Raw genomic sequence first — 15,000 nt, 5'->3', positions numbered from 1 at the left:
TTATTACTACAACAATAACAACAAAAACACCAACAACAACTACTACCAGAGCCCGTACAATTACCGGACCGTTGACACTGCCAGTACTCCGTACAGCCATACTTATTCGCCGGACCACCAACACAACAGAAATTCGGCGTATCATGGCTTTCAGCGACCGGCGTCGTTAACAACGTCCCCACCTCATGCATCTGAGCCTCGGTGCTACGGTGAACAGAATTTCGGCTACAACAGCAACGTAATTTACTGCTGTATGTATGCCGACCGTCCTCAGCCTAGTTCTTCTCCTTACCCTAAACATGTCTGTTGGCGCCAACATATCACATGGGGCCGCCGCATGCAATAAAGTTAAAAAAACCACCCACTCTTTAAGTTTGCATTCATGCGATTGTTCTTTGAATTTTTTTAATTTTTATTTTTATCCGAAAACCAAATAGGAAGCAGTAATAATAATAATAATAATAATAGTTCCATAATTAAATTTGTTGAACGATACTTCGGTATCTCGTGTACCTTCAACGGGTTCAAAATTTGATATGTGAGTCTACTTCATTTTTTTTTTTTTTTTTTATAGATAATATTAGGACTGCTATGGCTCCTCTGGAAGGAATATGTAAATAATTAAAGAAGAAGAGTTCCATAATTAAATTTGTTGAACGATATTTCGGTATCTCGTGTACCTTCGACGGGTTCAATGGAACTCTTCTTTAATTATTTACATATTCTTTCCAGAGGAGCCATAGCAGTCCTAATATTATCTATAATAATAATAATAATAATGATAATAAAGGAAAAGTTGCACACGAGATGTGGCACATTCATTACAATCAAAACGCAGCACCTGTCTTATGTAGACTGAACAGCGATCAGCTGCGCAATGAAAACAATAATATCAACAATACTGGAGATAATATGACAGAATTGGCATTTATATACACTAGAAGCTGTGCCAGCACTGCGGAATGACAACAGAAAAATGATGGTATAGGCTTACCCCAGAAAAGGTCTCAAAAAAATGACGAAACAACCATGTTCTGGAATATGATAATACAAACGGATAGAAAGATCAAGGCTAAAAAGCCAGATATTGTTGTTAGTGATCGCCAAGAAAAGTTTGCCTTCTAATTGACATGTTGGTCCCAACAAACAGTATATCTTTAAAAGAAACGAAGAAACTCTCGAAATACAAATGTGAAGATAGAAATGGCTAAAAACATACAGTCGAATACATAACCAAGACACCAGGACTTATGAATATATATAACATACAGAATATAACACTATTAGGCACCACACACATGCAACGTAAAGCACTTTCAATACAGTAAAAATAACAACACCAAAACAAACCACAGCATATACCCAAGACACACAGAGTTGCAATTGTCAGTACAGTTAAAGCATATAATAATAATAATAATCCTTTCTACTAATGGCACAAGGCCCCAAATTTGTGGGGAGACGAGTCGATTACATCGACCCCAATGTTTCACTGATACTAAATTCATCGATGCCGAAAGGATGAAAGATAAAGTCCACATCGGTGGAATTTGGACACAGAACGTAGCAGCAGACGAAATACCGCTAAGCATTTAGTCCGGCATGCTAACGATTCTGCCAGCTCACCGCCTTAATAACAATAATAATAGTAATAATAATAATTATTATTATTATAACAATAATAATAGTAATAATAATAATAATTATTATTATTACTACTACTACTGCTACTACTACGACTACTAAAGTGAAAATGTAGAAAAATGTTCCTTATCTACTTGTTTCTTGTATTAAGATCGAAGATATTCTATTACTAACTTCACTTGCCTTCCCCCAGCACCACCCCCATCCACAACCACCCAGATAGGAAGAAGATGAAAGAATTAAAATCAGAATAAAAGGGCTGTAAACAGCAGCAATAATCATCATTTCTTTGTTTGACGCAAGGGCTAGAAGTGAGGAAACACTACAAAGCCTCGTTGCAAATATGGTGGTGGGGTTGTATAGAACTGATTATGAGAACAGGAACAACAAGAGGAACAGTAACAACAAGAATAACAACAAAAGTAACAACAACGATGGTGATGATGAAGATGATTTCTTTCATTCGCTGCAAGATTTTGCAGGGTGGGATGCATTACAAGAACAAGAACAACAGCAATAATAATAAATTATTATAATTCCATTTATAAAGGATGTAACATAGACGAAGTAAAAATCACTATAGGTTCTATATCAAGTGTAGAAACAAACAAAAAATAGGAACATATTAACTCAGAGTATATATATATATATATATATATATATATATAATTTTCCAGTAAATTTCGTAATCGCTACCAATATAGCATAAGACTACACCCCAAAGGATCATTGATTAGATTCCTTAAGGGTCGTTCTCCAAGGTTTCTAATTTGTATGTTTAAAAATGTAGAGACTCGCAACACGACCGATCTATATTCCATCTATATTCCATTTATTTAAATGGAATATAGATTGGTCGTGTTGCGAGTCTCTACATTTTTAAACATACAAATTTGAAACCTTGGATATATATATATATATATATAATACAAATTATATGTGAGCATATGCATGCATACATACATATATTTACATACCTACATCTACATGTATATATAGATGCATATCTGGGTACAGGACGTCAAAAGAAACGTGGACAAAAAAGGAACGGGAACATAAACAAAGCACAAAAAACGGATTTTTTTTACGAACAACAGAATGAACACATAGGAAAACAGACAAGCTACTTATGGAACTTTCCCTGCATCAGCTGCCTCTATTCTAAACTGGGCGTTTCGAATATACATATATATATATATATACACATATATATATATATATATATATATACAATTAGACCTTGGGAGAGGCATCTTGCACACGAAATACACATACGAAATATATATATATATATATATATATATATATGTATATATATATATATATACAAGCTCCAGAAGTGTGATTCTTAGGCCGCTTATAGCCAATCAAGACTCTATATTATCTAAATAAACCATCGCAACAAAAGCAAGTGATTTCTCTCATTTTCCTATGACCTATAGTTGTATATTTAGGGAGGGTGTGTGCATCCACATCAGATACATCGTTTACAAACATCTTTTAGTAAATCTGCTAGAGGGGGACACCACTCCACTTTTCTCTTTAAATGTTACTCGAAGTTCATGAAAACCAGTTGAAGAAGAAAATATCTGACCACAGTTCTTTTAAACGTCTTCTACATAAGAGTTCTTTCGCTGTATCCACTAGATAGAGGAAAACTACCTCAAGTCCAGAAATCGGATCCAGTAATGTTTTGAGACTGAATATATTAGAGAAAGACGGTTTCATCGTCCCCAACATACTTCGGAGAAGGTCAACTGGTTACACTGCCATATCTGTAGAATTTTATCTAGAAATAGCGGTACTTCCCAGTAGATTTCGTTTTCTTTTTTTTTGTTTGTTTGTTTGTTTTTTTTCTTGTTTTCCTTCTTTCCTTTTTCTCTGTCTTTCTTCCCCTTCTTTTTCTATCACATCACTTCGTAAATGAACAATCTGTTGTGTTCATTTTAATGACCTACCAAATGTATACAGTGAGTTTCTTTGCCCTAGGTGTTGGGAAGACATTCGGCAAGAAATGGAAACAAAATTGAAAGAGGACTATAATAATAATAATAATAATAATAATAATAATAATAATAATAATAATAATAATAAATGAATGCTTGGTAACAACATATACCAGAAAAGGTAATGGACGAAAACGAGAAGGCAAAGATCCTCTAGGACTTTGACTTCCAGAGAGAGAAAGTGTTTGAGCACCGAAAGCCGGATATAGTAATCTTTCGGAGGGATATGCAAGAGCTCTTAATAATTGATGTGGCAATATTTTTTTTTTACCTTCCCATGTCATACCGACTCATAAGGGCCGGTACGCCAGTCCGTCGCAGGATAACTCATTTTTGCCATCATGAACGTACGACCATGAGTCAAACATAAGGATTGTTTCTGAAGACATCGGAACGTTGAGTTCAATACCACCCAACATCTGAACATTTTAGAAATACCCTACAATCTTGGTGTATTGCAAAAATCGGTTTTACTTGGAACTGCACACATACTTTGTAAAGTACTATCTGTCTGAGGTCCCTGTTGCGACTTGACAGGCAGTACAAATCCCCGGTACACACAATATCTTCAATCTACAAAATCACAATATTGGATACTGTTGTGCGACGTCTTCAATAGCAATAATAATAATAATAATAATAATAATAATAATTAGAGAAATTAAGGCCAATAGACCAGATATAGTTGTCAAAGATCATGAAGGAAAAAATGCTTTCTAATTGATGTATCAATACCAGCAGATGACAACGTTTCCCTAAAAGAAATGGAGAAACTTTCAAAATACAAAGACCTGGAAATAGAGGTAACTCGAATGTGGAATCTAAAAACAGAAACAATTCCAATCATAGCAGGTGCCTTAGGTATAATAAAAAAAATATTCAGACAAATACATAACAAAAACACCAGGACTTACAAGTATATATATAACATACAGAAAATTGCACTACTGGGCACACATCCTACGCAAAACACTTTCAATACAGTAACCATAAGAGCATCACAGCAAACCACAGCACATACCCAAGGCACACAGAGCTGCGCTCGGTAGTGAAGTGAAAGCACGTTATAAAAATAAAACTACTGAATAATAATAATAATAATAATTGTTTGGGCTATTTCTAATTAAAGCACAAGACGATACATTTGTGGTCAGGTAAGAACAGCCGATTGTTTAGATCTTCACCAATATTTTCCTGGTAACTATTTTAGCAACTCTAAAAAAATGAACCCAGAAATTTCCTATATAGCTACAACATACCTTCAAAAAAAAAAAAAAAAAAAAATCAGGCATTTTATAGAATTGTCAAGCAAAACCAAAACGATTATGTTTTATTTGCATTTTGTATTTTTTTTATAATTAATTTTCTGATAGAATTCTGTTTTAGACCTTTGCTTCTTTGCTTGTTATCTGCCTTTACATCCCTTATTAAAATACTATTGATTATATTAAAATGATATTGATTAAATCATATCTCTTCATATTCGTTATATTTTTATTTCTCAATATTTCATAATAAAACAATATGAAACTTTCGTTGTGAGTGTATTATTGTATTTTTATATAGGTATGTCCAGACACATGTGGAGGCGCGTGGCTTAGTGGTTAGGGCGTCAGCATCATGATCGTAAGATTATGGTTTCGATTCCTGGAGTGGGCGACGCGTTGTGTTCTTGAGCAAAACACTTCATTTCACGCTGCTCCAGTCCACTCAGCTGGCAAAAATGAGTAACGCTGCGATGGACTGGCGTCTCGTCCAGCTGGGGAACATATACGCCACAGAAACCGGGAAACCGGGTCCACGAGCCTGGCTAGGCTTTAAAAGGGCGCATTTATTTATTTATTTATTTATTATGTCCAGACACATACATCAGTGAATCTGGACACATATGTACAAACCAAACTAGATAACCGATACTTAAACCAGCACAATGTTCGTAAATACAGAGATAAGTTATATTAAATCTCTGAGTGAGAGATAAACATTAACAATACGGAACCGTAAAATATATTCGGCAACTAAATGGAGCGGCCCTATAGAGGGCGGTGTTGCTGTTGTTTTTAACCCCTGGAAGACATCACCTCCAGCTGGCCAACGACACAAATACTAGTCGGATACAAACTGTGTCGTTGGTCAGCTGGAGGACATGTTTTCCTGGGGCTAAAAACAACAGTAACACCGCCCTCTATAGGACCGCCACATTAAGTTGGTAAATATATTTTATAACACAATGCTATGTTAAAATCAAAGCCATAAAGTATATATATATATATATATATATATATATATATATATATATATATAGGGGGGGGGGGAGAATTCACAAAAAAAACAAAACAAAAGACGAAGACAGGTGGTGTAGACAACAAACAGATGTATTAGTATAACGCCCGGGAGGGAAGTGAAAAAGTCTCTAATGTTTCAAGCCTACGCTCTTCCACAGAAAGAAACAAGGAGAGAAAAATGAATGTAGTGGCTAGCGATCTATCATGATATATATATACACACACATACACACACATATATACACACACACACATATATATATATATACATATATATATATATATGTATATATATATTATTATTATTCTTTTACTTCAGTCATTTGACTGCGGCCATGCTGTAACACCGCCTTGAAGGGTTTTAGTCGAATAAATCGAACCCAGGACTTATTCTTTGTAATTTAAGTACTTATTTTATCGCTCTCCTTTCCCGAACCTCAAAGTTATGTGGACGTAAACGCACCAACATCGGCTGTCAAGCAACGGTAGAGGGGGGTTAAAACACAGACACAAAGACACACAAACATAAATACACGCGCGCTCACACACGCATATATACATACATATGGTAATCTTCAAGTTTAGGGGGACAAAAAAAAAATATTCAAGGGAAATAACTGAACGACTTACCAGTATTATCCGTTTTCTTCTAGCTGTTTATAAGTAAATCACGCCCTAATCCTAACCCTAACGTCAATCAAATCACGTGTGTGATTTATTTATAAACAGAGATGTACGGAGAATACTGGTAAGACGTTCAGTTACTTCCCTTGAATATTTTTATTTATTTTTTTTATCCCCCTAAACTTGAAGATTACCTTAAGTACTTATTCTATCGCTCTCCTTTCCCGAAGTTATGAGGACGTAAACACACCAGCATTGGTTGCCTTAGCTTCTGAGTTCTTTTACAGGGCTTGGAAAAATGAAGGACCGTTGCAATAATTATGTAAACCTGAGAGGGGAATACATTGAATAAAATCATAATTAACTGATCCTCCTGTATTTTCTTTTACCAAAAGCCAGGAACTTTTCAGCACCCCCTCGTAAAGAAATCTTTTACGCTACAAATGATAAACAACTTTTGGTTGTTAGGTCGAGAACGACCAACCTGCCTCTGGATCAGAAAAAAACTTTTTCTCGGCTACCCGGTTTCTTTTTAGTAGGGCCAACACCCCACCCCCACCTCCTGCCCGACTCGGAGAAACGTATTTCTCATAGCCGTTCAGGAGTGGGGACAGATCTCTTGACCCCTTTACTCGGGTTTCCGTTGCAACAATCGCATCCAATTTTCTTGACCTGATGTCATTTAGGAAGCGTCCTTGCTTCCAGCTAGACATCAGGCCACGAACATTTATACAACCCATGTGAATAGACATGACTCACCTGTTAGTCAGGGCTTGTCCGGTGGAGAGGGACCCTCCACCTTTTCTTGATACAGGGTTGGAGGTGGCAGGTCTTGAAATATAGATTCGTAAAAGTTTAGTCTCATTGCTGACACAGACTTTCTGTACGTATTTAAACAAATATTGTGTGTCTTTTTGTCCCTTTCATAGAATTCATAATTTTTGTATTTGTCTGACAGTTCTGCTATCCTAGTTGCTGATTTGTTTTATTTTATTTCTCTCATTAAATCTTCATTTTTAGTATGTAGTGCTACACTTCCTCTATCCGCTACTTCTTTCCTTGTTGTTTTTGGTTGGACTCTTTTTGCTGTCTTTTTTGGTCGTTGTTCTGTTGGTTTTCGTTTTCTATTTTTCTTTTGCCAGTAACTTTCTTTTCCGTTTCATTTTCTTTTTCTTCCTCCTCAGCTTCCGATTCCACCACGTCTTCCTTACAGTATTTTTTTATATGGCCTAGCTGGCCACACAGAAGACACCGGGGTATACGTCCCTCCACAAAGACGTTGAGGAACTCCTCCCCAACTTCTATTTTTTCTGGAAGCTGTTCTAATACAGTTTGTTCCGTTTGTATAATGAGGTGGACCGTGTGGCCGGTCCAATTTTCCTTTTCAGAGACGGTAGCCTGAAGGAGTTTTATCTCCTCTACTTTTTCTGACAGGACAGCCGCCATCAACCACATAGGGTCGACTTGAGGAGGGACCTTTGGTATTCGTATCTTGGCTGTGCTCATATCCATGTATATAAGTATTAGAATTACATCTTCTGTTTCCAATGATTTTATCGAGTGCATCTGTGCCGTTTCAATATTTTTAAGTGTATCTCGATGGTACCGAACTTTTTACCTCTGGCCAGATATGTGATATCCTCTCAGATAGGTTTCAAACATTTTTCTACCCTCTCCTCGCTTACTCGCTCAATTTTTCTTTCTTTTTTACAGTATGTCTTGAACATAATGGTTTTCTTCTTTTCTGACAACAAATATTCTTCTGGGGGTTGAACCTTGACAACGCTGTCTTGAATTGTAATCATGTCTTTGTACATTAATAAGTCCTTTTTATTCGTCGACAGCCGGTGTGTTCCACCTCCAGCCGCCGACGCAAAACTTCTTTTTTGTTTATTTTCTTCTGTTTGAAGGCTTTTCACGTCAATATTCCTCTTTGCAACAGTACACATTGATGGTTGGGGAAATTCACTTTCAGAAGAATCCGAAATATCGCCAAATATTAAACTTTCAATCTTTTTTGCATCCCTGTCGGTTGTTGACTCTTCGCCAGACGAAGTTACACTTTTCGGCATCTTGCCAGCAATGAATGTTTCCTCCACAGGGGAAAACACACGATAGTTTTCGAACGAAGACTATCAGGCAAATAATTATAACAGGAACAATAATTATAACAGCAAATAACACAAAAACAGTCAATAGAAACTTGCACTTACTATACAGACGCACTCCAATAATAATTACCAATAAATCCAAATTCACGGAGACGAAATACCACGAAGCACTTACTCCAACGTGCTAACGTTTCTGCTAGCTCGCTGCCTTTTTTTTTTTTTTTTTTTTTTTTTTTCTGATTCAATATTCTTTTCTACTCAAGCTAGCAGAAACGTTAGCACGCCGCGCGAAATGCTTAGCGATATTTCTGCCGTTACGTTCTGAGTTCAAATCCCGCCGAGGTCGACTTTGCGTTTCATCCCTTCGAGGTCGATTAAATAAGTACCAGTTACGCACTGAGGTTGATGTAATCGACTTACTCCTTTTGTCTGTCTCCTCTATCTTTGGTCCGCTGTGGGCAATAAAGAAATAAATATTCTTTTCTACTCTAGGCACAAGGCCTGAAATTTTGGGGGAAGAGGACAGTCAATTAGATCGACCCCACAACGCAAATGGTACTTAATTTATCGACCTCGAAAGGATGAAAGGCAAGGTCGACCTAGGCGGAATTTGAACTCAGAACAAAGATAGACGAAATACCGCTAAGCATTTCACCCGGCGTACTAACGTTTCTTATTTCTTTATTGCCTACAAGGGACAAACAAGGACAGACAAAGGGATTAAGTTGGTTACATCGACCCCAGTGCGTAACTGGTACTTAACTGATCGACCCCGAAAGGATGAAAGGCAAAATCGACTGCGGCGGAATTTGAACTCAGAACGTAACGGCAGACGAAATACCGCCAAGCATTTCGTCCGGCATGCTAACGATTCTGCCAGCTCGCCGCCTTTTTTCTTATTCAATATTAAAAAGTGACAAGGCATGAACGTCACCGCGCTGGGCAATATGCTTAGCTGCATTTCTTCCGACTTTACGGTTTGAGTTCAAATGCCACCGAAGTTGACTTTACCTTCCATCCTTTCGGAGTCGATAAAATAAGTACCAGTCGAGCACTGGAGTCTATGTAATCAATTTACCCCTCCCCCAAAAATGCTGACCGTCCGTGTGCCAAGATTTGAAACTAATATTAAAAAAGTAATAATTTTTTTAGTAGTTGTTTTCTTTTTTTTTTATTATTAAATTTGCTATAGGGATGTATTTTGAACCGTCATCTTGTAGGCCAAAAGCCCGTAGCGATATTTCTTGCAGTTATTTATGCTGTGAGGTCAAATCCCGCTGAGGTCGATTTTGTTTTCCCTTCGGGGTGGATAAAATGAAGTAAGCGACTTCTCCACTCACCTCATATTTGCTGGTCTTGAACCCTGCAAAGGACTGGTGTCTTGTCCAAAGGGAATGCTTTGATCATATACGTCCAGAGAAAACGGACAACCGGTCTTATGAGTCCTGGGTTTTCAGAGAAATAAAATGTTATACTTAGGGATGGTCATATTTTGCCAATTAAACACACGGACTATATTATATTTGGTCTTCACTTCAGCTTTATTATTATTATTTTAGTTTGTTTATCAAAGGTCTTTCGTCACACATCTACACCCTTTATACCACGTGTCTCCCCTTGTTCTGCTTATTCCATTTTGTCACATCCTAACTCTCAACAAACTTCAGTGAGATCCGTAATATTTTTGAAAAATTTTCCGTTACATATCTATTTAACGCAACTTTTCAGTTTAAAAATTACATAAACGAATAAATATCATACATGTTTTTTTTTGTACCTCCCACTAGCCATCGACCTTAAAATTTTCATACAAATACTATCTACTTACGTATACACGCTATATCTATCTCCATACATGGTCAACACCCACGAACAGATTAGTTAATATTTTACACTGTATATCTTCCTATCCATTTATTATTTATACATTCTGTCTTCATTTATTAGTTTCGATACATTGTAGATACCCAGTCGACATCTACATATTGTTTTCTATTGCCTGCGTCTACAAATTATTTAACAGCTACAGTCAATCTACGGTTTATCTTGCCAGATGTATATCGTGTTTGTCTCATCAACATCTCGTTAAATTCTACCCGTTGCAACTATTATTTAACATTCACATTCTGTTGATCCAGTCAACACCTTCCAGATTGCGTCGAGATGACGCATGTACACTTTGTTTAATCAATCAACATTTTAAATAGGCTTGTTGAACCAGACATGTACAAGCCGTATACAATGTAATTTAAAACATAAGCGGCTCTACATCTGTTTGACATCCTACTTACAGATTTGCTTTGTCATTGATAAAATGAAAACGGCTACAGATACGTGTTTAACATGTGTTGAAAATATATATTCAGTTACAAGTGATAATGAGAACTTTCATCGTAATCTAGAGAAGACACATGGTTAAGAAGTTAATTATATTTTATTTATTAGGTAGTTCCTACGTTTTGAAGCTTATCAAATTGTCAGCGATAGCGATATTACGTAGTAGGAGATGAAAAGAAATATTTCATTCCTATACACATTTTAGTGGCTGAAAGTTGGTTTTCAAATATACATAGTTCTAGGATATATCTTGCGGATGCTCTGAGATGCACCGCCAGTGATGCTTCTGGGTTCTCGGGGAATTTTGGGTCTTTAAGCATTACATTCGTTCGCTCCAGTTCACCCAGTTGGGATTGATCAAATCCCGGATTGTATCCAAATAGCAGGAAACCACCTATCTGTTCTTTTTATTTGAGGACGCCTAGTGACCTTCTCTGCAGCTTCAGTGATGGAATCTATGGCACTCTTCTTTGCTGCAGCTGTAACTCCAAGCCTAGTCAGAACTTTGCTGAAGGAACGCACCACAAAACCCCGACAGCCGACTTCTATTGCCGCGCTACGTACCTGCCAGCTCCGATTTCATCACCGCTCTACTGTCTGGAAAGCTTCCACTCATGAACTTCCACCTTATGTTCCTCCCAGGACACAGTTAATTCTCACATTGTCACCCGATTGGTACAATTTGAGAAGATCACTATGCCTGGGTGGATTGCATTTGGTACGATGTTATGAGGGAAATTTAGCCGTTCCACGAGATCCACTCTCAGCTGCTAGACTGGAGCTATGGAAAGAAAGCATGATAGATGTTGAAATTTCAGTAAACTGGACTTCTCTTCGGCTCTGAGAAAAGTGGTTACTTCTTTCCTGGGGGTGGCACTTGCTGGACTGAATGGCTGTCATCTCCGAAACCGCCCTGAGTAATTGGGAATACGGTGAGCCCAAGGACATAGGGTTGGTTATCCGGTTACCATTGCGTATATAAGTGACCGAGATCAAAACATCTAAACAGGAAACCAGTCCATTGCAGGGTTCAAAAGTAACTATGATGGGATGGGGGGGAAAGTCGATCACATCGACCCCAGTACTTGAATGGTGCTTATTTTATCAACTCCGAAAGGGTTAAAGCAAAGTTGATATGGCGGAATTTGAACTTAGAACGCAAAGAGTGGGAAGAACTGAAGTTTTGTCCGACGTGTTAACGATTCTGCCAACAGCTCAAAAACAAAGAATTCATCAGTTCCAAGACACCAAGATTCTATGCTAGAGGAGTTAATAGACTTGTTTCATGTTTGCAAAAATGTATAAATTATTTCGATTGATAGAATTAAGTTGAAGAACGTAATTAGTTTTGTATCAAGTTAATAGAGAGAGAGGGGAGGGGCAGAAACAAGTGGATGAGCTAATGAATGGTTGGATGGAGATAGCTACATAGATCGACAGAGGCAGAGCTGGATGGAGTGATGGATAGAGACAGGCAGATCGAGACAACGTTAACTAACTAATTAGCTAGTTAGAGAGAAAGGGGGTGAGTCAGAGAGAGAAGAGAAACAAGTAGACAGAAAGAAATGGATAAATTAATGGTAAACAAACCAACACCAGTTTTCAAGTAGCGGTGCGAGACAAACACAAGACTTGTAGATATATACGTTTACATATATATGTATGCATGTTTTATGTATGTATGTATGTATGCGACGGGCTTCTTTCAGTTCCTGTCTACCAAAACCACTCACAAAGCTTTGGCCAGCCTTGTACTATAGCAGAAGACCCTTGTCCACGCTGCTGCGCAATGGGACTGAACCCAAGTTCACCAAGCTGGGAAGCAGGCTCTAAACGACACGGCCCACGCCTGCATCTAGAGAAAGAAATGAAAATAAGACGCGAAGTTGCGGTGATACTCAAGTATATGTTTATATTTGGGAATGGCTCAGATGATGGAGTGTGACAGTGGCAAAAATCGGGATGATGATAGTGATGATAGTGATGGCGGCAGCGATAGTAGTGGCGATGATGGTGGCGGTAGTGGTTTTGCTGGTCGGTTTTGTATTGGCGACATTTATAACGCCGGTGGCTTGGCAACGACACTGATGATAGAGTAGCGCTCTAATAATTGTTGTTGCGTAACCACAGGTCATACTTCACTGAGCAGACACATAATCAAAGGCCTTCCTGCCACAACTATCCTGATAGTCACTAGAGTATTGTGTATTCAAGCCTAGATTTTCTAATATGCCCCTGTGATATATTTGGTTGCTAGTCCTAGTAGATCAATCGGGGTGGCCGTAGAGGCTCCTACCGATGTTCGATGGGGTAGTGGTAATCGAAGTGTGGTTTTTGTTGTTTTATCCAGCTGTAGTCTGATCCTGCAAGCTTTTGATTAAAGGTGTTCTACCCGTAGCTTGCTTCCCAAATATATGGTTCCGGCTTCAGTCCCACTGAACGGCACCTTCCGTCAGGCCAACCAAAGCCTTGTGAGTGGATTTCGTAGACGGTAACTGAAAGAAGCCCGTCGTGTATGAGCATATATATATATATATAAATATATATATATATATAGCCACTACACATTCTTTTTTTCTCTCCTTGTCTCTTTCTGTGTTCCTTTCTGTGGAAGAGCGTAGGCTCGAAACGTTAAAGACTTTTTCACTTCTCGAATGTTATACTAATACATCTGTTTGTTGTCTACACCACCTGTCTTTGTCTTTAGTTTTTTTCGTGAATTTTCCATATGTGTGTGTGTGTGTGTGTGTGTGTGTGTGTGTGTGTGTGTGTGTGTGTGTGTGTGTGTGTGTGTGTGTGCGTGTGTGTATATATATGTATGTATGTATTTTTGTGTCTTTGTAACTGTATCCCCTACCATCGCTTGACAATCGATGCTGGGGTGTTTATGTCCCTGTAACTTAGCAGTTCGGCAAAAATAGCTACTAAGCTTACAAACAATAAGTCCTGAGATCGATTCATTCGACTAAAACCTTTTAAGGCGGTGCTCCAGTCAAATAACTGAAACAAGTAAAAGAATAAAAGAATGTGTGTCTGTGTGTGTTTGCGTGTGTGAGTGTCCCTATTTTTGTTCCCCACCACTGCTTAACACCGGCGCTGGTTTGTTTACGCCTCGTAACTTAGCAGTTGGGCGAATGAATCTGGGAGAGTAAATGTCAAGCTTAAAAAAAAAAAAGTACAAGAGGCGCTGTCGACTAGACCCTTCAAGGCGGTGCTGTCGCATGGCCGCAGTCTAATGATTGAAACAAGTAAAAGATAAGCGATAAAAAAAATAGAGTATCAACGGAGACGCAACCGTGGGTGACTGGAATCAACATGGAGACGGTCCACAGAAACTGAAGCACCGTTTGGCATCCACAGCTGGGGACCAACTGAGATCTACCGCAGAAGATCGAGATAGACGAGATCGCTTGTTGGCATCCTGTGCCAAAAAGAAGAAGAAGAAGAAGAAGAAGAAGAATCAAGGATTACATTTATTCAATGTTTAAGATGGCACTGTGTTATTTACAGGAGATTTACTTGCTATTTCTAGCACGTGGAGTGCACACGCGCGCAGACCGAGTGTTAGTTTGCTGTGTGTGTATGGGTGTGTATGTTTGTGTGTGTGCGTGTGCGTATGTGCATGTATGTGTGTGTGTGTGTGTGTGTGTGTGTGCATGTATGTGTGTATGTGTGTGTGTTGTTTAAAGTGGTTTAAGACTCGGCTACTTTGACTACGGTTGTGTTTATGGGATACAATGTTTAATTAAACAGACAAGTAAGGAATGGCCTCTTTACACTCTCCTCAGCAATTGTCTTCTGTACTTCTGTTGACCTTTACACAGTGACACTGCAAACTAAGTGGGGAGTTAAGGGCTCTTCACTTGAACGAAATGGCAACAGTCCAGCAAAAATTCCTCCTTAAGCGCGGCGACCATTTTTTTAACAGTATAGTTTCGTTTCGTTTCAATTTCTTTTTTATTTTACTATCTTTTTTACGCTGTCCAATCAGTC

At 38.1% G+C, this 15,000-nt stretch overlaps 2 protein-coding genes across 2 annotated transcripts in view; one reads left to right on the top strand and one right to left on the bottom strand.

Moving 5' to 3' along the window:
• LOC128250619 (uncharacterized) overlaps positions 1 to 552 on the top strand; it is a 23,924-nt gene extending 23,372 nt beyond the window's left edge. The window contains exon 2 of the mRNA XM_052976042.2: positions 1 to 552. This exon is cut by the window's left edge and continues 419 nt beyond it. Within this exon, the coding sequence (XP_052832002.1) occupies positions 1 to 346 (346 nt within the window). The 3' untranslated portion in view covers positions 347 to 552.
• The window catches only part of LOC149131338 (uncharacterized), a 35,960-nt gene that overhangs the window by 8,556 nt on the left and 12,404 nt on the right, over positions 1 to 15,000 (bottom strand). The window lies entirely within an intron of this gene.

The sequence above is a fragment of the Octopus bimaculoides genome, chromosome 23 (assembly GCF_046866305.1).
Source record: "Octopus bimaculoides isolate indiv1 chromosome 23, ASM4686630v1, whole genome shotgun sequence".
In the NCBI taxonomy this organism is placed as follows: domain Eukaryota; kingdom Metazoa; phylum Mollusca; class Cephalopoda; order Octopoda; family Octopodidae; genus Octopus; species Octopus bimaculoides.
Note: the sequence above shows the minus strand (reverse complement) of the source record. Positions and strands in the feature narration are given on the sequence as shown.